Below are 18,138 nucleotides of genomic sequence, written 5' to 3'. Positions count from 1 at the left end.
AAAAAAACTACACAATTGTCTTTTCTGACCAGTTGATTTTTAACTACAGTTGTTTTTTATTCTTTCACATAATATAGCAACAATTTCATCATGATTGCCTGCCTTGGCATAATGGATTGGCCCCAATCCGAGCTCGTCCTTAACTTTAAGATCGCAATAGAACGGCAAAAGATACTCCACAACCTCCAAGTTTCCCAACTGGGATGCATAGTGCAAGGGAGTGCGGCCGGTACGATCAGCTAGCGTCAGATTTGCTCCTGCCAATCGATAGGATTCTAGTCTTTCGATCTGTCCGTGCTCGGCCAGCACACGAAGTTGTTCTGCCTGTAATTCATTATCATCCTGCAGCAGTGCGCCGCTTTCAAGGAGTATTTTAATGACCTTGTGATTATCCGAGTCAATGGCCTCGTGGAGTGGCGTACGATTAAATCGATCAGTCAAGTCCACTGGACATCCGGCATCCAAAAGGAATGTGACGCAGCACTCTTGTCCCAGGTAACAGGACAGGTGTAGAGCAGTGCGACCTTCACAGTTGGTGTCGCATAAGTTGGCACCGTATTCCTTGAGGGCTTTAAGTCTTTCCACATTACCTTCTCGGACAGCAGCATCAACGAGTGCTGGGAAGAAAGTGGAGCACATTTGATCGCGTTCCTTGCAACTGGACAGATGCAGAGTGCGCGCCACTCCCTCGATTAGGTCAATATCATTAATCTTGGCGATGATGTTAGTGGTTAACTCGCCCCGTATGCTTAAGTGCATGATCTTCTTCTTGTTCTCCAAATTCCACTTGTCTTTACCTAGTACATAGGACAGCTTGGCAAGTGCCGCCTCTGGTGTCATATCGGAGCCAGCCACCACGCCCATTTCCATCCAGGCACCCGTTTCGTAAATCGGCACAACTGAACCTTTAAGACACTGTGTTATATTCACAACTAACACGCCACGCTCAACAGCCTCACGTACTTCCTGGAGTAATTCCGGTTGGTTGGGTATATTCCCGGAGCCGAAGCTCTGGATGACGACTCCCTTCATTGGTGCGCTTAAAAAGGCGCGCAAAACGGCAGCATTGATGCCTGGATAGATTTTCAGAAGCCCCACATTGTTCTCTAAATTACCTTCCACTGAGAACTTGCCCAGATCACATGGCCGAAATATCTGGCGATGGTTAATCTCAACATTCACACCAATTGTACCGAGCGGTGGTTGATTCGGCGAATCGAATGCATGAAAGGATTTTGAGCTAATCTTGGTGGTGCGACATCCACGCAGAACCTTGTTGTCGAAATAGAGCAACACCTCAGGTATGTTATAGTTGCCCGCCATCACCAATGATCCAATAAAGTTATCCCGACCGTCGGTGCGCATTTCGAATATGGGTATCTGAGCGCCCGTTATCACAACGGGCTTACCCAAGTTCTCGAGCATGAAAGCCAGAGCTGATGCCGTGTAGGCCATTGTATCGGTGCCATGCAGTATGACAAGGCCATCATAACGCTCGTAGCATTCCTGCATAGAGAAATCTGTTTACCATAAACTACTATTGTGGTTCAGAACTTTAACATACACCTATATCGCTTGCTATGCGTTTCCAATCATTCATGCCCATGCAGCTGGAATCCAAAAGTGGCGTATATTCTGTTATATCATAGACAACCCGAATCGGCGCACCCTCCACAGCAGGCAGGACCAAAGGAGGATCCTCATTATCTTCATAGATCGGCGTGTACGTCTTATCGTGGCAGTTGGGATATTCACGCAGTCGCTTGGGCAGCTCCTTCTCTATAGGTACCAAAACTAGGAAAACATCATTTGACATTTGTCGCAATCTTAATAATAATATTGCTTACCGCCAGCCTCATTGCGCATCATGCCAATAGTTCCTCCCGTATAAATAACATGAACTCGAGCCTCCTTTAATTGTCTGCACTGGCACTTTTGGGTTTCCATTCTTCCCAACTGCCACTTTCCGTTAACAATTTTAAATTTTTGATCTGACCGAAAACTTTTATGTTTGTCAACAAACTTAATTTACGAAAAATACATTTCAAATAAATTCTACAATTTCACAATTTATTTACAAAATTATTGCTGATATTTATTTTATACATTCCGCTTATTTTTGTGAGCCTTGTCAAATGCTGATCGTACATTTATAATTTTATGTAATTATTCAAATTATCATTATTCATTTCGGTGCTCTTAGCTTAAAAAATAATGTACATTTTATTATAAAGTCAAATAGGTCGAATACCAAGTACCTAACAACTAGTATTTAATTCCTGTTTATTGTTTAGCCTTGGAGAAATAAACATTTCTTATCGCTGTCTCTGTATCTCTATACCTTCATGATCTATCCTTATGGTGTTACAATAATAAATAGGATTTATGTATTCTTAAACGTTTCTGCTTGCAACAATTTCACTTTATATGGGTTCATACAAAGATGCAGAATATATTTTGCGCAGTTGGCTTATCAAGTTTTGAACTTCTTCCCGAATTTGGTTTTTTTCTTTGCTCTCTGGAACTAAACGCAGGTAATGCAGCAACTCTTTTGATGCAGCTACATCTATATCTTCAGAAGAAGAATCCTCCTCGTCTAAGCAGTCCTCATTATTATCCATCGATACGTCGACTTCGGAGCTTCGCACTTTTCGACGCTTGGAAATCCTTGCTGCCGCAACTTTCTCTTCTTTTGCTCTTTTCATTGATGCCACTTTATCTATCAGATGTGGATGAAGACGCTGCCAAGTTAACAAGTATTAATTATTAAATTTCAGATAGAGTTGAGGGGAGGGCCCCTTCTTACAACTTACTTTGATATGCTCATGAAAGTTGCCTGTCCCGTGACACAGGTTGCCGCGAATCAAGTGCTTTGACGGACAGTGCGTACATTTCACGAAAACTTTATTGCCAATCCGCCTTTTGATTGTAAATATGTCCCCTTTTAAAATGTAGGGTATTTGTTTTTTTTTTAACTGGGACGAAGCCATGAAAAATCAAATCAAAGTTGTTTAAATTGTTAGTTCCTCAGCGCGCGGCGTCTAATACAGAGGTGCTGCCACCCGGCCTAAAAGGTTGATCCAGCAAACAAAAATCCTATCTGGCAAGTCGAATTAATTTAGGTAAAAAGTTAAAATTAGTAGCACAGTAAAAAATACACTGCTAGCAAGACTCTGTTATCAAACAAACATAATGTTAATGTGTCTGTTAATAACAGTCCAGAATATGAAAATGTTAGTCACGGTGCTACCATATTTATCACTGTTGTCAATTGAAGGTATTGCGAATTTCAAAATGCAATAACTTTGCAATAAATTAATAATTTTATTAAAATTAAAAATTGAAAATAAGACAAAACTAAGGAAAACATTTTAATAAAGGTTTGAACATCGTCACCACAAGGGGAAAGAAGTTACAAATTTAATTCTAAAAATAAATATAAAAAAATTAACAAAACTCTAACAAAAATTCTTCAAAAATTGTAGCTTAAAAATTAAGAAATTGTCTAGAAATAGGTATAAAATGCTTAAGCACTTATTGGTTAAAGTAACCATTTTTGGCATTGTTCCCAAAGTAGTACATACTGCCAGATCGGAGAATTTAACAGACTGGCAACCTTTGGGCTAGGTGTATGTGTGTGGTCGTTTACATATATACGTACTATATTTGTGTATGTAAACAAATTGAGTTGCTTGAAAAGGCGGCAATCGCGTTCGCCGAGGCCAAACAAATCATTTATAAGAAACCCAACATAAACTTTGTCGCTGATTTACAATTTGTGGGAAAGCAGCAGCGGCAGTAAAATGTATTTTCTTTTGGGGCAAAGACGTGTGCTCAATATTTACAGTAGTTCGACGTTGGGACTAGAATGATGAGTTCACGTGCCGGCGAATCATTATAAGGTTACCTGTTGAGTTCAGCAGCTCGAAAGGAACACATTCAAAATTCGAATTGGATGCCCAGGCAGGATTCACGCACAGTGTTGACATTTTAATTAAGATAGAAACCAATGAATTGTTGTCGCATACTCGAAATTAATGAGAGCAACAACAATGGACTGATGCGAACAGTTGTTGCCGATGTCTGCCAAGAAAACAAAACGAAAACGACAAGAAAAGAAAAGAAAGAAGCCGCAGCATGCAACAGCATCAACAGCAGCAACATCAACAGCCCAACAGCAACATCAGCATTTACGGCAACGGCAACAAATTATTTGCTAAAATTGAGCAATTTGTTAGTGCTGCGTTACGTATACATAGGTAGCATTAAAAATAAAGTACGAGCGATCAGCCCAGCCAAATGAAACGCACATTGTGCTGTGCTCCGCCCAGATTACAGCTAATAGCTACCGAAAGTTGAAAAGATGAACAAACGCGGCGTCATCATTGTGTGCATCATTGCCACGCTGCTGTGCATTGTGCTCGGCGCCAACTTCTACTTCATGTACTACCTGAACGCCGAGGAGGGTCAGCTGTCCAGTGTGCGGGCGCTGGAGAACATGATTCGCCATAAGATACGACACCTGAAGCCGGCCTATTTAAATCGCAATCCGCGCTTTTTTATGTTTCGCAACAAGCTACTGAAGAACTATAAACTGGCAACATATGAAAACGCTAGCGTGCTCTGGGAAATAGCCAATTGGGTAAGTTGCCAAATCAAATAATCACGGTATCGAACCGAATTGAGTATCGGTTTCAGTTAGGGTTACGGTTATGTTTGGATTTCGGTAATCGGTTACGAAAAATCTTTGTATATTAATTTTGTAACGATGACCGGCCTTTTTTTTGTAAGTTTCGGTTTCGAAATAGCGGTGTGATTTCGGTAACCAAAAAAAAAAAAGTGTTATATGAAATGTTATAAAAAAAAAGTTCATATATGAATAAAAATATTTGGTTTCAAAAAAGATTATTATTAAGATTAATATTCAAATTTGAAAACAAAACAGTTTTGAAAAACGATGATTACACCTTAACATAATGGATTTTAATGCTTGAATGAAACAAATCTAACCCTTCTACATGATTTTACCCTTATATGATCAAAAATATTTAATTTTAAAATAAGATCCATTTATTAAGATTAATATTCAAATTTAAAATCAAAACACTTTTGAATAACGATGATTGCACCTAAACATAATTAAATTCAATGCTGGAATAAAATGAGACTAACCGTTATACATTAATCGGTTATTTCGGTTTGAATAACTTTCGTTTTTCGGTTTCGGTATAATTTAAAGTCTTGTTTCGGTTAGGTTTCAGTTACGGCTACCAACTTTAATCGGTTAAAACGGGTTAAGTATTACAGTTTCGACTACGATTTTAATCCCTGCAAATAATATTATTGTGGTGTTGTTAATATCAGAATACGATTATTGCAGTGGCCGCATGAGAACGAGATTTATCCGATGCATGACTCCTCAATGGGTCAGTTGCTGAAAACGCTAAGAGACGAGCCTATCACAAGGGTGAACAATCTACCACGTGGCACACAGTTGAAGCTTCTAATGCGCCTTAGTCAGCAACAGAAGATTATCTTCAAGCCTCAGTGGTATCAACGTGACTTTGTTGTGGAGGGTGTGGTTTACAGCGGTAAGGATCGACATGCTGCCGAAGTATATGCCTTTTACCTGGGAGCTGTACTTGATCTGCGATGGACACCTATTGTGGTGGGACGAGTGGTCAATTTGAGGGATGAGATATATGCCAACGGGGAGCAAGAGCTTAAGAATACCATCAAAATCGAAGTAGACGAGGAGGGCAAGGAAACGTATTGCTTGTATGGTAAATGCCACTATTGCAACGAGGAGGAGACTGTCTGCGGCGATGACCAGCACAATATCGAGGGTGTAATGATCTTAATAATACCTGGGACATTGGCGAAACGACGCTCGCCCTGGCAACGCACCTACAAGGATGAAAAGAGAGCACCCTGGGAGGACGACATGACCTACTGCAAGTACGGACAGTTGGACAAATTTGAACCCTCAAACAATTAATATTTATAATTGAAATTTATTATTTAGAGCGCTCAAAAACAAAATGGAAACAATGCGCCTACTGGACCTTATAGATGTGGCCATTTTTGATTATCTTATACAAAATGGAGATCGTCATCATTATGAAACACGAGAGGAGCGTGTAGTGCTAATCGACAATGGCAAAGCATTTGGCAACCCCAACAAAGACCATCTGGATATTCTCGCACCGCTTTATCAGTGCTGTCTGTGAGTGTTCTACATAAATCTCAGATTGTTTATCATTATCTAATCTGACTAATAATTTCAAAGCATACGAAAATCGACTTGGGACCGCCTTCAAGTTTTTTCCGGCGGCGTGTTGACTGAAATAGTGGATCGCCTGTCCAAACAGGATGCTCTCTATCCGCTCATTACGGACAAACACAAACGTGGCGTTGAACGACGATTGCTTGTAGTCTTTGCCGTGGTGGAATATTGCATGGACAAGGAGGGTGATAAGATGTTTAAAACGCTTTAGCTTAGTTTAAGTTATTATTGTTATTAGTTTTAGTAAGGAGCTTGCTTGTATCAAGAATCGAAGGATTCGTTAGCTAATGGAGTATCTAATTAGATTAAAGCATTGACCAATTATTTTTAGAGATATTATTAGATCGTGTTTAATGAGTTTGCTATTACAAAATTTCGATAATTGCATTATCCATTGAGCTATACGGTTTCATTTTATAGCACAATCTTTAGCAACTATTAGTTTTATTAGTTTGGTTTGTATTTGATAATAAGGATAAAGAATGAATGAAAACAAAACTAAACTAATTATGAAATATTTGTAGTTTCGTAACTACATAATAATTGAATTAATTTACGGCTGGGTTTTCAGGTCAGGAATCTCCATCTCCTCTGTCACTTACTTTTTACCCTCTTTCCTAACATTGCTGAATGTGAATAATTTATTAAACTGTTTGTTATTACGATGATTCGGACGATTCTGCGATTATGAGAGAATAACTTCATTAGATTGTTATCTTAGATTTGTGTCAATTAACTTACTTTGCCGCGTATCTGTGTCTTGACCTCTGTGCCTCGTGCACGTTGTGCTCCACCTCGAAATTGTCGGAAGTCAACATTCTTGTAGTCAAAGTGCTGTGCCGTTCCATGATTTGTGGGCACCTCCACAGGATGGTTGGAGCTCTGTGCTTGGATGCGTGACTTGGCTTTAAAGCGTTGATTTTTCTGCTGGCGTTTCTGTTGGCGCTTGCTTAGGGGAGGATCTGCTCTTTCTGGGGCATTCTTCTCAATGGGAACTTCGACAACAGCTTCATCGTCGCTATCCTGCACTTCCACAGTGGCTGGCATAGATTCTTTCTTTATTGGTTTGGATGTGGATGCACTGTGCTGGTTATTCTCCTCATTCCTGGAACGCTTGGTCATGCTGGGCTGATCGCATTCAGCATTGGACTGATGCTTACGCTTTAGCTGCTCCTTCAACGGCAGATTATACAAATCGTCCTCCTCTTTGGGCGCTGCTTCCAATTTAATGCTCATTGGCGCTGGCTCCGTTGGACACAGTCGTCGTTTCAACAACTCACTCTGCTCGCGAGCGTTCTGCTCGATCTTTTGCTGCTGCATGAGAGGTAATATGGCCAGATAACGTTTGTAGGGCATACGCAGCATCTGACTTTCCTTGCGAGCGTGCTCCCAACGCAGATGTTCCTCCTGAGTTGGTGACTTGGGCTTTTGGAATAGGGCAAGAGCTGGCTGGACCAACGGCACCAAGGACGTGTTGTCCTTCTGTTGGTCTGGACGCAGCAATTTGCCAGTCGCACTGCGCCTAAGCAAAGTGGGAAGATCATCACGTGTCTCCTCCTGATGCGAATAGTCGTGTGGACAGTTAAGTTTGCTGTTAAAGTCCTTGGTAGTTGGTGCTAAATGTGCATTGCCAAGACGACTGCTACTCTCTTCTAGGATGGGCTGTAAATAGGCAAAGAATGCAAAGTGGTTGAAGTATGGTTAATATCTATTTCTTATTTAGCATTAGCATTAAAGTACAGGAATAATCGTAATCGAATCGATGGGAATTCTGGAGACCACGCTGCTTTCAGCCTCTGAATAGGCCTGCAGACAATTCACCTTCGTCATGTTTGTTGCATATTGATAACTCACTTTAACCAAGGGCTGTTCGCGTGCCTTCAGCACAATCTGATGTAGTGTGTGCAGCTGTTGACGCACCAATGGCGGTATGGGATTGCAGCAGGCCAGAATACCCTGCATTTCACGGGGTAGACTTTCGGCAATTTGCAGCATCATGTGATTGGGTAACACAAATCCATAGCTTTCGTCTTCTTGCCGAGCGGTTGAATCGCGCCACGCAAAGATCCCCTGGAGTGCGTACAGCTGGCGATTGTCAAAGGAGCGTTTGGTCTTGCGTACCAAATCCAAATGGGAGTCGGGGCCAATGTGTGGCTTGGTGTAACGCTTCTTGCAAACCTCTGTGCTCAGCTGATAAACCATGCGCAGCGACTGCGGTTGTCCTTGATCCGCTTGCAGCAAATCGTTGGTCATCCGCTCGAACACATAGATCAGATAGTGTGTGTCCTGTCGCGCATAGTCAATCAGCTGCTGGGGCAGCGGCCGCATTCGCCAGTCAGCCAGCTGCAGGCTCTTGTCCACATCCAGATCCAGGTAATGCTTTAGCAGAAATGCCAGCGAGAGGCGGGCCATGTTTAAAGCCTTTGCCGCGCGATGCGTATCAAACATGTTGACAATGTATAGAGATAGATCGCGCTGCAACCACTCTATATCTAGATCGCCACCGTGCAGAATCTTGAGCACCTTGGGATCTGTCAGCACCAGATTCAGTATGTGCATGTCGTCGCGCAGAATGAGTGTATCGAATATGTAGTCCTTGGTGCGTGTCGACATCTGCACCAGGCAAGTAATACCCATGAATGTGCGATACGAGTGATGCTCCACATCTATGGCAATTTCACTCGCCTGACGCAGCTCATCTAGCGCCTGATGCAGCTTCTCCACACTGTCCACAAGCATCAGTTCAGTTCGCGCCGGTGGAAGCGGTATCAGTGGCTTTTGCTTCTGCAACTGCTCCTTTGATGGCTCGAATTTAAGCAGTTCAAACTCGTACGGATGCAAAAAGGACACAACCTCACCGGCGTCATCATATTCGGGCAGTAGTGCCAAAGGTTTCAGCGAGTTGGGCTTCTCCGTCAGCCTCGGTTTGAACGGATTCTGTGCACTATTATCAACCGGCACTTTAAACTGCATCTGCGGTCGCATGATATTCTTCGCTGTAAACAAGCGAGCTGACACCGTTCCTCGCGGAGGTGTTCCCACATTTGAGGTGGTGCGATTCCAGGTACCAGCACGTGGCGTGATTCCCTCATTTGTTGTGGTTATCAATGTTGGCGATTGAACATCAACTTGGGTCTCCACCACCACGTGGTTATTCCTGTGTCGTAGTCCGCTCTTGATGTCAAGATTGGTAGTGATACGTTCGAACAGTATATCATTACATTCTTGTACCATTTCAAGTTGTTCATCACCTTGTCGCCTGAGAATGCACATAAGTGGACACATTTTAGAAATAAATGTTAATGCCAAGAGACACTGGCTTACCGCCTTATGTCGCCGCCGATCTTCTCCACCTTCAGCACCTTGTTGATCAGTCCTAGCACTCTCTGGGATTGCTCCTCCAGCATGCGTGCATAGCCGGGATAACTTAGATAAAGGGAACGCGCCGTGTCCTGCGGAAAGGAGTTGCAGCAACGTGTGGCGGCCACAACATTCCGAAAGGCTTCCTGTATATGCAAGTGGATGTAAACATCATTAAATATAATCTGTATATCCTGCAGTTTATCTGCACACACTCACCTGTGTAAAGGCAGCCAAGTCAGTTCTGTTTGCATTGGACTGGGAAGTGGACGCTTCACAATTATCATTTTCCATGGATTCGGCTGACTGTTTTGGATCCGAATCTTTTGTTCGTTTCTGTGGCTGCGACATTTTACTGATTTATTTTATTTTTCTGATACAATTTGCGGAACTTCTAGGTGGGATTGTTTGTGGTTTGTGGTACAAAAAAATGTGCGTTTTTCTTCTTCCGAAAGAATTGCCAGGCACCGATAATTTAGGGTTGTCAAACACTAATACTAGCGGCAAAATTTTTGTGTCTTGTGAAAATGAAAGAAAAATATAAACAATCTAATTCAAGCAGAGCATTAAAATTTACAGTGAAATAAATTATCAAAAAAATAAAATAAGATTGAAATGATTCCAAACAAAACTTTACGACCACATCATGATTTTAATCTGTCAGCTTGCAACACTTGGTATTATCGCCGGCAATTTGTATATCAATGTGTGTTATCGGCCTATTAATTGTATCGTTTTTGTCTTAGAATTATCGAAAAGTGTTCGCATTGGAAAAATACATCAGCTACAGTTGCGTCGATGCCTCTCTGATAAACCAAAATTCAAAGCAATTGGCCCAAACGAAACGTAATTATAAATTGAAATCTATTAAATCTAAATCTTCGCTATCCAATCCCCATCCCCATCATCATGCTGGACCTGTACAGGCGCACAGTGACTCGCTTTCCTTTGGGCAATGTCAGTTACATGTTCGCCTATGGCTCGGGAGTCAAACAGCAGGTTGGCTACGAAAAGTTGGACCAGAAGCCGGATCCGAATTCTGTTATTGATTTAATATTCTGTGTGCGCGATACACTTGGATTCCATGCGGAGAATATACATCGGCATTCCAGTCATTATTCGGCATTGCGATATTTCGGTGCTAACTTCGTGGCTCAGTATCAGGAGCGTCTGGGAGCGCGCGTTTATTTTAACACTTTGGTGCCGCTGCAGGATCTGGGACTGACGATTAAATATGGTGTTGTGCACGAGGATCATTTGGTGGACGACCTGATAAATTGGCAGCATCTGTACCTGGCTGGACGCTTGCAAAAGCCCGTTACTGATCTGGTTAATCTATCCGATAATCCACGACTCCAATCTGCTCTGGAACAGAATCTTGTGTCGGCTTGCAAAGCAGCTCTTCTCCTCTTACCTGAGAAATTCACGGCCTACCAACTATTCCATTCAATTGCCGGTCTTAGCTACAAGGGCGACTTTCGCATGATCTTTGGCGAGAACAAGCAGAAGGTGCACAATATCGTCCAGCCGCAATTGTCCGAGTTCTTTGCTCTCTATCAGCCCGCCATGAAGAAGCTCTCCCAGTTTTTGGCCGTCAATATGCATGGTCAGGAGCCGGGCTCTCTCAAGCCGGCCATCATCTTCGAACAGGACAAATCACGTGACGCAACCAGTTATCACCTGAGACATTTGCCAAAGGAGCTCTGTCGACGCCTGCAGAAGAATGCCGCCTGCAGCGGTGACTATGAGGATGTGGTGGATCATCTGTCCGTGTCGCCGCTGTTGCCCAAAGTAGTCCAGGTATCTGTAAACGACATTGTCTGGCGCAGCAGCGTGACACAGTCGCTTAAGAACATTGCCACTGCGGGCATCTTCAAGTCCCTCCAGTATAGCTATCGCAAGGCCAAGAAGACCTTTGTCGTTTAGGCCTGCAACAGTAACCAATAATCAGCCAATAGTTAACCAATAATCCCTGCCACATAATGACTAAGTTGCGCTTGTTGTGCATTCATTTTGTTAATTAATTTTAAGACCCAAAGTTTCTGACGTCAATAGAGAATTCGTAGTTAAATGCAAAACTAAAGATGTTGAGTTTTCATTGCCAATAACTTTGCACATTTCAGAAGGCATGTCCAGCGATTCAAGCAGCTCCAGCTCCGAAGATCACCGGCGCAAGCGCAAGCATAAAAAGCATGGAAAAGATGTCGACAAGAAGTTCAAGAAATCTAAAAAGAACAAACGTGAAAAGCGACACAAGGAAAAGAAGCGCAGCAAGCAAGACGAGCCGAAGGAGCAACTACCTCCACAGCTGCCAGTACCTGCTCCAAGACAGTTACCAGATCCGCAGGACAATGCCGATGCCTTTGGACCAGCCCTGCCGCCACATTTGCTCAAGGAGCCAAAGCCACCAGCGACGACAATAATTGGTCCTGTGATGCCCAGCAATCTGACTGAAGCAGCCATAGTTGAAAGCATTCCTGCTCAATCCCAGGCAGATAACAATAACGATGATGATGATGTGACGGGCACTTTTGGCCCAATGCCAAATGCAACACAAGTGGAGCTGGAGGAACGCGCTCTGGCCTTAAAGCTGGCTGCACTGGAAGGCGGCTCCTTGAGTGGTTCTACTGCAGATCAAGATGTACGCGAAGAGTGGATGCTGGAGCTGCCGGAAGTGGGGCTTAAGAGCGGCTTGGCAGCGCTCAACAATATGAAGCGCACCTTTTATCAAGGCAAGGAGCGTCCAGATTTCAGCGATCGCAGCTCCTGGACAAAGACACCGCAGAGTGCAGCAGCGGGACCTAAACCATGCACATCCAAGGACATGGAGCAAGCTGCCCAAGCCAAATATGAGCGTCAACGGGATGAGGAACAGGAAAGCATTGCAAAAAAGCACAAAAAGAAGCACAAAAGAGATGAGTCGCTGGTGGAGTTACACCAGAAGAAACTGCGCAAGGAGCAGCGTGAACGGGTGAGATAATCTCTTGTACTAACTTTAGTATCAGTATAAATTTTATTATTGACTGCAGGAAAAAGAACTGGCTGCATCCGGCTCCAGGCCAGAACGGCGACCTTTCAGTCGCGACGTGGACCTAAAACTCAACAAAATTGACAGTAATCAAACGAAGCAAATTGTGGACAAGGCCAAGATCTTAAACACAAAGTTCTCAAGTGGACAAGCCAAGTACCTTTAATAAATAAACTAAGCAATATATATATGTAGTCTTAAGGAGGTATACAATAAAAATAGAATGCGTTTTTAATGATTCTGAGTCTGTGGTCTTCAGTCAGCTTATCGCTGTGGCGGTGGTTTGGGTTTTGGTATCTTGGCTAACAGCATTTGGATTTCGTCTTTTTCTTTCCAATCCTTCCACAGCTCATACAGATTGACAATAGCACGCACAATTTCCTGCACCTTGTCCAGGTCCACATTCAGCTCCGCGAACCATTGTTTTGTTGCATCCTTTTGCATAATGACGCAGGCGATTTGCAGGCAGGCAATGGCAATCTGGGATGTATAGATTAATTAGTTTATTTCATTATATGAATAGTCTCTATAATACATACTTGATATGGCGGATATAGCAGACAGACATCGGTGCGCAGCGAGTCGTTAACTATACGCCAGCTGAGCGACAGCAGCTGATCCTCCTGGCCCATGTCCTGGACCAATTGCAGCAATGGCCGATAAGGCTGGAACACAATCAGGCAACAGTCGAGATTCTCCAGTAAATAGAACTCACATTCCAGAATGTGATTGGTGCGATAGGGAAACTCCTGTGTGTACGCATAGCTGAACTTGGTCTTGATGGCCGACTGGCAAATGGATATGAGACGTGAGTTGGAAATGACGCCGAATTCCTCCACCTTGGAGGCCAGCAGGATGCAGGTGGGCGCCAACAGCAGCGGATCAATGTTCTTCAACGAGTTGCGTGCATAGAAACGCTTGAAATACACTGTTGCCGTGGCAATAACTTGCTGTCGCAGTTTCAGCTGTTCGCCCAGCACTTGTATAACATTTGCAAAGAATATAAATATCTTTTGATATTCATCCTCGCTGAGCGCTAACAAATCATTTTGGCGCTCCCGCAGCAAATCCTGTTTGTCCAGTATCCACTGTTGTGAGTGTGAGCTCTGCCAAAAGTTACCTGCCATTCTGAGCTACAATTGATTTACTTAGTTGGCTTTGCTTTCGGCTATATGCTAAATTCTAAGCTTATTTTGAATATTTCATACAAAATTTTGCAAAACTATAAAACAAAAGGAAAACAGAACTCGAAGCCGCAAATTCGCGTTGCCAACTTTTATTTTTTATCGACAGTGTGACCAGTCTGCAAAAGTACGAAACAGCTGATTTGTGCAGCCAGCTTAACGCCCTATTGTAAATATAAATGTGTGTGTGAAATTTTTCAGCAGGCGCCGCGACATCGGGAACGCAGAAGTTTAACTAATTTTAAGTGCGTTAAATATTAAACGAACATAAGAAACAATGGCGTTGCGTGTACTTAGTGTAACGCAAAATATGCGCTCGTTCACGCGCGGCGTTAATCTTATCAAGGTAAGAAAGTTATATTTTAAATTACGCTCCGGGACTCAAAATTACGTAATTGTAAATGGTGTAAGCTGCACACTTACAATTATTAATTTAAGAACTGCAAGTGTTTTAAGTCCTTTGCAAATGTCGCTAACATGTGTGACACATTTATAAAATAACTTTAAATGCAACTTAAATGAGTTACAAAATTTGTGTGACTCTTTTGAGGTTATGTGTCCAATTGCCCAACCAATGAAAATAATGTAAATTGTTTTGAATCCACAGCGCTACAAATCGGCATTGACTGTGAAGAAGACGCTGCTGAACATACCTGCCACTCAGGTGACCAAGCTGGACAACGGCCTGCGCGTTGCCAGCGAGGACTCAGGCGCCTCCACCGCCACCGTTGGACTCTGGATCGATGCTGGTTCGCGTTCCGAGAATGAGAAGAACAACGGAGTGGCCCACTTCCTGGAGCACATGGCCTTCAAGGTGGACCTACCTATTAAACTATTCATAAACACAGTGGTAACTAATAGCAACTCCTTTTTAGGGCACTGCCAAGCGTTCGCAAACCGATCTGGAGCTGGAGGTCGAGAATCTGGGCGCTCATCTAAATGCGTACACATCCCGGGAGCAGACTGTCTTCTACGCCAAGTGCCTGTCCAAGGATGTGCCCAAGGCAGTGGAGATTCTGGCCGACATCATTCAGAACTCCAAACTGGGTGAGGCGGAGATCGCTCGCGAGCGTTCAGTTATTCTGCGCGAGATGCAGGAGGTGGAGAGCAATTTGCAGGAGGTGGTCTTTGACCATTTGCATGCCACCGCCTATCAGGGCACTCCCCTGGGCCAGACCATCTTGGGCCCCACCAAGAACATTCAGTAAGTGGACAATAATAGCTTGCTATTGTTTCATTTGTAGTTAATGCTTTTAAAATTGCAGGTCGATTGGCAAATCCGATTTAACCGATTACATTCAGACCCACTACAAGGCATCGCGCATTGTTTTGGCTGGCGCCGGTGGCGTGAAGCACGATGAGCTGGTTAAGTTGGCTGATCAGTCGCTGGGTCGCTTGGAGGCCAGTGTGCTGCCACCAGAAGTGACACCCTGCCGCTTCACTGGCTCCGAGGTGCGCGTACGCGACGACTCTCTGCCCTTGGCCCATGTTGCCATCGCCGTTGAAGGTTGCGGCTGGACCGACCAGGATAACATCCCATTAATGGTGGCCAACACTTTGGTTGGAGCCTGGGATCGTTCTCAGGGCGGCGGCGCCAACAATGCCTCCAACTTGGCACGTGCCAGTGCTGAGGATAGTAAGTAGTAGTTGTTAAATTGTCTACGTTCTTAACTAAAGTTGCTGTTTTGTTGTCTTTTGATAGATTTGTGCCACAGCTTCCAGTCGTTCAACACCTGCTACAAGGATACTGGTCTGTGGGGCATCTACTTCGTGTGCGATCCACTTCAGTGTGAGGTAAATGTGTATATCTGTCTATATTGTCAGTCCACAAATGTTAACATGTTTAATTCATTATGTGCAGGACATGCTCTTCAATGTGCAAACCGAATGGATGCGCTTGTGCACAATGGTCACAGAGGCTGAGGTTGAGCGTGCCAAGAACTTGTTGAAGACAAACATGCTGCTGCAATTGGACGGCACCACGCCCATTTGTGAAGACATTGGCCGCCAGATTCTGTGCTATAATCGTCGCATCCCTCTGCACGAGTTGGAGCAGCGTATTGACGCCGTCAGTGTACAGAATGTACGTGATGTTGGCATGAAGTACGTCTACGATAGATGCCCAGCCGTGGCTGCCGTTGGTCCCGTCGAGAACTTGCCCGACTACAACAGAATTCGCTCCTCCATGTACTGGTTGAGAGTCTAAGTGACAACTTGCTCCATCAGCGGCATGTGGCTGTTAGCCGTGTAGTTTAATTCAAGAATCGATCAGTTAAAACCAAAATGAAATACAACAAACACTTAAAATTATATGCTGTAATATTTGATCGTTTTGATTTATTTAGTTTCAATGATTGTTATTTATTCTAGTCATGGGAGTACTTAATGGGAATGCCGCTGAGTCCCTGTTGCAGTTTAGCTGGCTCGGTTTGACCCAAGGCCGGATCCAAGCCCTGCCAAGTGCGATCCTCGAAGGATAAGCCCGTGCTGGTTGTCATCAATGCCATTTTAGCTTGTGTTGCCACCGTATTATCACTGGCCGTCTCTACAGTCTCGTCGCTGTCAGTGCCGCCTCTAATGCGTCCGCTAACCAGGCTCACATCCTGAGCCTGCACAGCATTCTTGTCGAAAGGCAGAAAGCTGCGTCCCTCGGGAAGCAGCTGCTTAAAGTCTGTGACATACGCCTCTGGGTACTTCATATGCCAGGCAGGATTTAAGGCCATTTCAGCCTCGAACACTGAAACAATTGGCTTATAGTACTCCTTGGAATTGTACATATTGTTGAAGGCGCAACCAATGAGCACAAAGCAATCTATCTCCAGAAAGTTGGCCAGTTTGGCGGGGTTGATGCGTCCAACGGAGATGAGCTGTGTCTTGATGCCACGACTCTTGGCCATAGTTTGCAGACGCGTTACAACATCCAGATAACCGACAGCGCTCAACGTGGCAACAATTAGTCCCAGTGTCTGGGCGTCTTTGCACTTTTCAATGTAGTAGTATCGTCTGCGTATGTATTGAGCTGTTAGCGGATTTTTCTTGCTTAGTGTGGCCGTGGCGCCATCTAGGATATACCACTGTAGTGCCGTTGTGGTCAGTGACAGATTTGCAAAGCGTTGATTATCGGCACCCACAAAGACGCAGATTCTATCACCTGATGACGCATTCTCCGCTGTTTTAGTCTCGGCACAATCTTCGGCAGGAGGTGGATATACCTCAATATGCAGCTTCTTGGGAAGCAACACCTCACGGATTTGGCTATAAAGCGTGTCTTCGCCCTCGGTTGGCTCTTGTTGCTCTTGCTGCTCATAGAGATGCTGATATCCGATGTCAAAGTAAATGCACACCTCACGCTCTCCACACTCCGGCTGCAATGTGCCCAGCTGTTTCAGCATTGCAGGCACTTCCAACGGCAGCTCCGGGTACAAATAGAGAACCGGCAAGCGACTGGCCTTGCTGCGACACGCATTACCAAAATGAATAACACTGTCTGCTTCCACATGAGCTGCTGCAATCTCATCCACACAGCAGCTGCCGTATGTGGTGTCTGCCAATATAAAAACCTTACATTCCTCCGATGCCAGTGCTGTCTTTAAGCATGTGCTGATCGCGTTGCTATGTGGCAAATAATCGTCGGGGAATTGCAGACAGATCTGAGGAACACGTCATATACACTATAATCATCTTGTCTTTTGTGAAATTCCCAGCTCACCCGTTTGTAACCATTTTGTCGTATCCAACCGTTGCTGACTTTCTTATGAGTCTCGTTCCAGATCTGTTCGAACGTTATAGGCTGCTCACTCAGGACCTCTGTTTCGCGTTCCAGCGCCGCCGTATCTAAGCTGAAAAAAGCGGATGTTGTTGCCGAGGAGGAGCTCATTGTTAAGTAAGTATTGCTCAGAATCGTAAAATAAACAAATTTTGTGAAAGGTCGAGAAGCATCTCAATATATCCCTTTCTATCGATGGGTCGAGTACATTTTTAATAGATAGTCATCTCGCTCTAGCATATACAACTCTGCTAATATATCGCAAAAAATAACTGTTGCCAAGTTAGCTATTTTAAAGCTAGTTCTGGCTATTGTCAAAGTTTGATTACTAACATATGTGAAAATTTTATTAGCTGGAGATTTACCTATTTTACTCATATATTTGTGTTTTGTATTGATATTTTAAATAAATCCATGCAAAAACGAGCGAAAAATAGCTCCTTTCACCTCTAAAGTTGGCAGCACTAAAACTACATTTGGAAATCAGCTGTGCCGTCTCGGTTTTAGTTACCTT

General features: G+C 43.8%; 9 protein-coding genes across 10 annotated transcripts; 4 read left to right on the top strand and 5 right to left on the bottom strand.

The window, feature by feature from the left end:
* Window positions 1–15: 15 nt before the first annotated feature.
* LOC117789845 (L-asparaginase 1) lies at window positions 16–2,003 on the bottom strand. Its single transcript, XM_034628995.1, has 3 exons — window positions 1,848–2,003; window positions 1,565–1,794; window positions 16–1,506 (listed from the first exon to the last, which is right to left on the bottom strand). Exons 1-3 carry the CDS (start codon window positions 1,945–1,947, stop codon window positions 40–42), a joined length of 1,797 nt encoding a protein of 598 aa, XP_034484886.1. The 5' UTR covers window positions 1,948–2,003; the 3' UTR covers window positions 16–39.
* Window positions 2,004–2,069: 66 nt separating this feature from the next.
* On the bottom strand, window positions 2,070–3,132 carry LOC117789846 (protein stand still-like). Its single transcript, XM_034628996.1, has 2 exons — window positions 2,814–3,132; window positions 2,070–2,741 (listed from the first exon to the last, which is right to left on the bottom strand). The coding sequence occupies exons 1-2, from the start codon at window positions 2,988–2,990 to the stop codon at window positions 2,424–2,426; spliced, it is 495 nt and encodes a 164-aa protein (XP_034484887.1). The 5' UTR covers window positions 2,991–3,132; the 3' UTR covers window positions 2,070–2,423.
* A 503-nt stretch (window positions 3,133–3,635) lies between these two features.
* LOC117791791 (glycosaminoglycan xylosylkinase homolog) lies at window positions 3,636–6,784 on the top strand. Its single transcript, XM_034631674.1, has 4 exons — window positions 3,636–4,642; window positions 5,381–5,958; window positions 6,026–6,226; window positions 6,290–6,784. The coding sequence occupies exons 1-4, from the start codon at window positions 4,364–4,366 to the stop codon at window positions 6,495–6,497; spliced, it is 1,266 nt and encodes a 421-aa protein (XP_034487565.1). The 5' UTR covers window positions 3,636–4,363; the 3' UTR covers window positions 6,498–6,784.
* On the bottom strand, window positions 6,641–10,345 carry LOC117791788 (exosome component 10). The gene is made up of 5 exons (XM_034631670.1): window positions 9,866–10,345; window positions 9,611–9,792; window positions 8,141–9,545; window positions 7,028–7,948; window positions 6,641–6,965 (listed from the first exon to the last, which is right to left on the bottom strand). Exons 1-5 carry the CDS (start codon window positions 9,995–9,997, stop codon window positions 6,885–6,887), a joined length of 2,721 nt encoding a protein of 906 aa, XP_034487561.1. The 5' UTR covers window positions 9,998–10,345; the 3' UTR covers window positions 6,641–6,884.
* Window positions 10,346–10,392: 47 nt separating this feature from the next.
* On the top strand, window positions 10,393–12,910 carry LOC117791793 (GPALPP motifs-containing protein 1). 2 transcript variants are annotated; one of them, XM_034631677.1, is made up of 3 exons: window positions 10,393–10,492; window positions 11,773–12,617; window positions 12,676–12,910. In XM_034631677.1, exons 2-3 carry the CDS (start codon window positions 11,775–11,777, stop codon window positions 12,838–12,840), a joined length of 1,008 nt encoding a protein of 335 aa, XP_034487568.1. In that variant the 5' UTR covers window positions 10,393–10,492; window positions 11,773–11,774; the 3' UTR covers window positions 12,841–12,910. The 2 variants fall into 2 exon arrangements, with proteins under 2 accessions (XP_034487568.1, XP_034487567.1); XM_034631676.1 differs by having other exon boundaries at window positions 11,770–12,617.
* Window positions 10,516–11,725, top strand: LOC117791792 (phosphatidate cytidylyltransferase, mitochondrial). The gene has a single exon (XM_034631675.1). The coding sequence runs from the start codon at window positions 10,556–10,558 to the stop codon at window positions 11,570–11,572; it is 1,017 nt and encodes a 338-aa protein (XP_034487566.1). The 5' UTR covers window positions 10,516–10,555; the 3' UTR covers window positions 11,573–11,725.
* On the bottom strand, window positions 12,814–13,953 carry LOC117791794 (cyclin-C). The gene is made up of 2 exons (XM_034631678.1): window positions 13,214–13,953; window positions 12,814–13,154 (listed from the first exon to the last, which is right to left on the bottom strand). Exons 1-2 carry the CDS (start codon window positions 13,799–13,801, stop codon window positions 12,939–12,941), a joined length of 804 nt encoding a protein of 267 aa, XP_034487569.1. The 5' UTR covers window positions 13,802–13,953; the 3' UTR covers window positions 12,814–12,938.
* A 90-nt stretch (window positions 13,954–14,043) lies between these two features.
* On the top strand, window positions 14,044–16,152 carry LOC117791790 (mitochondrial-processing peptidase subunit beta). Its single transcript, XM_034631672.1, has 6 exons — window positions 14,044–14,204; window positions 14,466–14,672; window positions 14,734–15,062; window positions 15,124–15,494; window positions 15,561–15,652; window positions 15,720–16,152. Exons 1-6 carry the CDS (start codon window positions 14,136–14,138, stop codon window positions 16,062–16,064), a joined length of 1,413 nt encoding a protein of 470 aa, XP_034487563.1. The 5' UTR covers window positions 14,044–14,135; the 3' UTR covers window positions 16,065–16,152.
* A 16-nt stretch (window positions 16,153–16,168) lies between these two features.
* On the bottom strand, window positions 16,169–17,783 carry LOC117791789 (2-(3-amino-3-carboxypropyl)histidine synthase subunit 2). Its single transcript, XM_034631671.1, has 2 exons — window positions 17,568–17,783; window positions 16,169–17,508 (listed from the first exon to the last, which is right to left on the bottom strand). The coding sequence occupies exons 1-2, from the start codon at window positions 17,733–17,735 to the stop codon at window positions 16,225–16,227; spliced, it is 1,452 nt and encodes a 483-aa protein (XP_034487562.1). The 5' UTR covers window positions 17,736–17,783; the 3' UTR covers window positions 16,169–16,224.
* Window positions 17,784–18,138: the final 355 nt, after the last annotated feature.

This window comes from Drosophila innubila, assembly GCF_004354385.1.
Source record: "Drosophila innubila isolate TH190305 chromosome 3R unlocalized genomic scaffold, UK_Dinn_1.0 2_E_3R, whole genome shotgun sequence".
Classification (NCBI taxonomy): domain Eukaryota; kingdom Metazoa; phylum Arthropoda; class Insecta; order Diptera; family Drosophilidae; genus Drosophila; species Drosophila innubila.
This window is presented reverse-complemented; position numbering and strand designations above follow the sequence as displayed.

Bases quoted from the DNA above. Each gene is read 5' to 3' on its own strand.
- LOC117789845 (XM_034628995.1), bottom strand. From the start codon at position 1,947: ATGGAAACCCAAAAGTGCCAGTGCAGACAATTAAAGGAGGCTCGAGTT. The intron at 1,795-1,847 runs GTAAGCAATATT...ATGTTTTCCTAG, and splicing joins GATGCGCAATGAGGCTGGCG to TTTTGGTACCTATAGAGAAG. The intron at 1,507-1,564 runs GTATGTTAAAGT...TTCTCTATGCAG, and splicing joins GCATAGCAAGCGATATAGGT to GAATGCTACGAGCGTTATGA.
- LOC117789846 (XM_034628996.1), bottom strand. From the start codon at position 2,990: ATGGCTTCGTCCCAGTTAAAAAAAAAACAAATACCCTACATTTTAAAA. The intron at 2,742-2,813 runs GTAAGTTGTAAG...TTAACTTGGCAG, and splicing joins ACTTTCATGAGCATATCAAA to CGTCTTCATCCACATCTGAT.
- LOC117791791 (XM_034631674.1), top strand. From the start codon at position 4,364: ATGAACAAACGCGGCGTCATCATTGTGTGCATCATTGCCACGCTGCTG. The intron at 4,643-5,380 runs GTAAGTTGCCAA...CGATTATTGCAG, and splicing joins TCTGGGAAATAGCCAATTGG to TGGCCGCATGAGAACGAGAT. The intron at 5,959-6,025 runs GTACGGACAGTT...TTTATTATTTAG, and splicing joins GACGACATGACCTACTGCAA to AGCGCTCAAAAACAAAATGG.
- LOC117791788 (XM_034631670.1), bottom strand. From the start codon at position 9,997: ATGTCGCAGCCACAGAAACGAACAAAAGATTCGGATCCAAAACAGTCA. The intron at 9,793-9,865 runs GTGAGTGTGTGC...TTGCATATACAG, and splicing joins ACTTGGCTGCCTTTACACAG to GAAGCCTTTCGGAATGTTGT. The intron at 9,546-9,610 runs GTAAGCCAGTGT...GTGCATTCTCAG, and splicing joins ATCGGCGGCGACATAAGGCG to GCGACAAGGTGATGAACAAC.
- LOC117791792 (XM_034631675.1), top strand. From the start codon at position 10,556: ATGCTGGACCTGTACAGGCGCACAGTGACTCGCTTTCCTTTGGGCAAT.
- LOC117791793 (XM_034631677.1), top strand. From the start codon at position 11,775: ATGTCCAGCGATTCAAGCAGCTCCAGCTCCGAAGATCACCGGCGCAAG. The intron at 12,618-12,675 runs GTGAGATAATCT...TATTGACTGCAG, and splicing joins GCAAGGAGCAGCGTGAACGG to GAAAAAGAACTGGCTGCATC.
- LOC117791794 (XM_034631678.1), bottom strand. From the start codon at position 13,801: ATGGCAGGTAACTTTTGGCAGAGCTCACACTCACAACAGTGGATACTG. The intron at 13,155-13,213 runs GTATGTATTATA...TATACATCCCAG, and splicing joins TGCTATATCCGCCATATCAA to ATTGCCATTGCCTGCCTGCA.
- LOC117791790 (XM_034631672.1), top strand. From the start codon at position 14,136: ATGGCGTTGCGTGTACTTAGTGTAACGCAAAATATGCGCTCGTTCACG. The intron at 15,063-15,123 runs GTAAGTGGACAA...TTAAAATTGCAG, and splicing joins GGCCCCACCAAGAACATTCA to GTCGATTGGCAAATCCGATT. The intron at 15,495-15,560 runs GTAAGTAGTAGT...GTCTTTTGATAG, and splicing joins ACGTGCCAGTGCTGAGGATA to ATTTGTGCCACAGCTTCCAG.
- LOC117791789 (XM_034631671.1), bottom strand. From the start codon at position 17,735: ATGAGCTCCTCCTCGGCAACAACATCCGCTTTTTTCAGCTTAGATACG. The intron at 17,509-17,567 runs GTGAGCTGGGAA...CGTGTTCCTCAG, and splicing joins GACAAAATGGTTACAAACGG to ATCTGTCTGCAATTCCCCGA.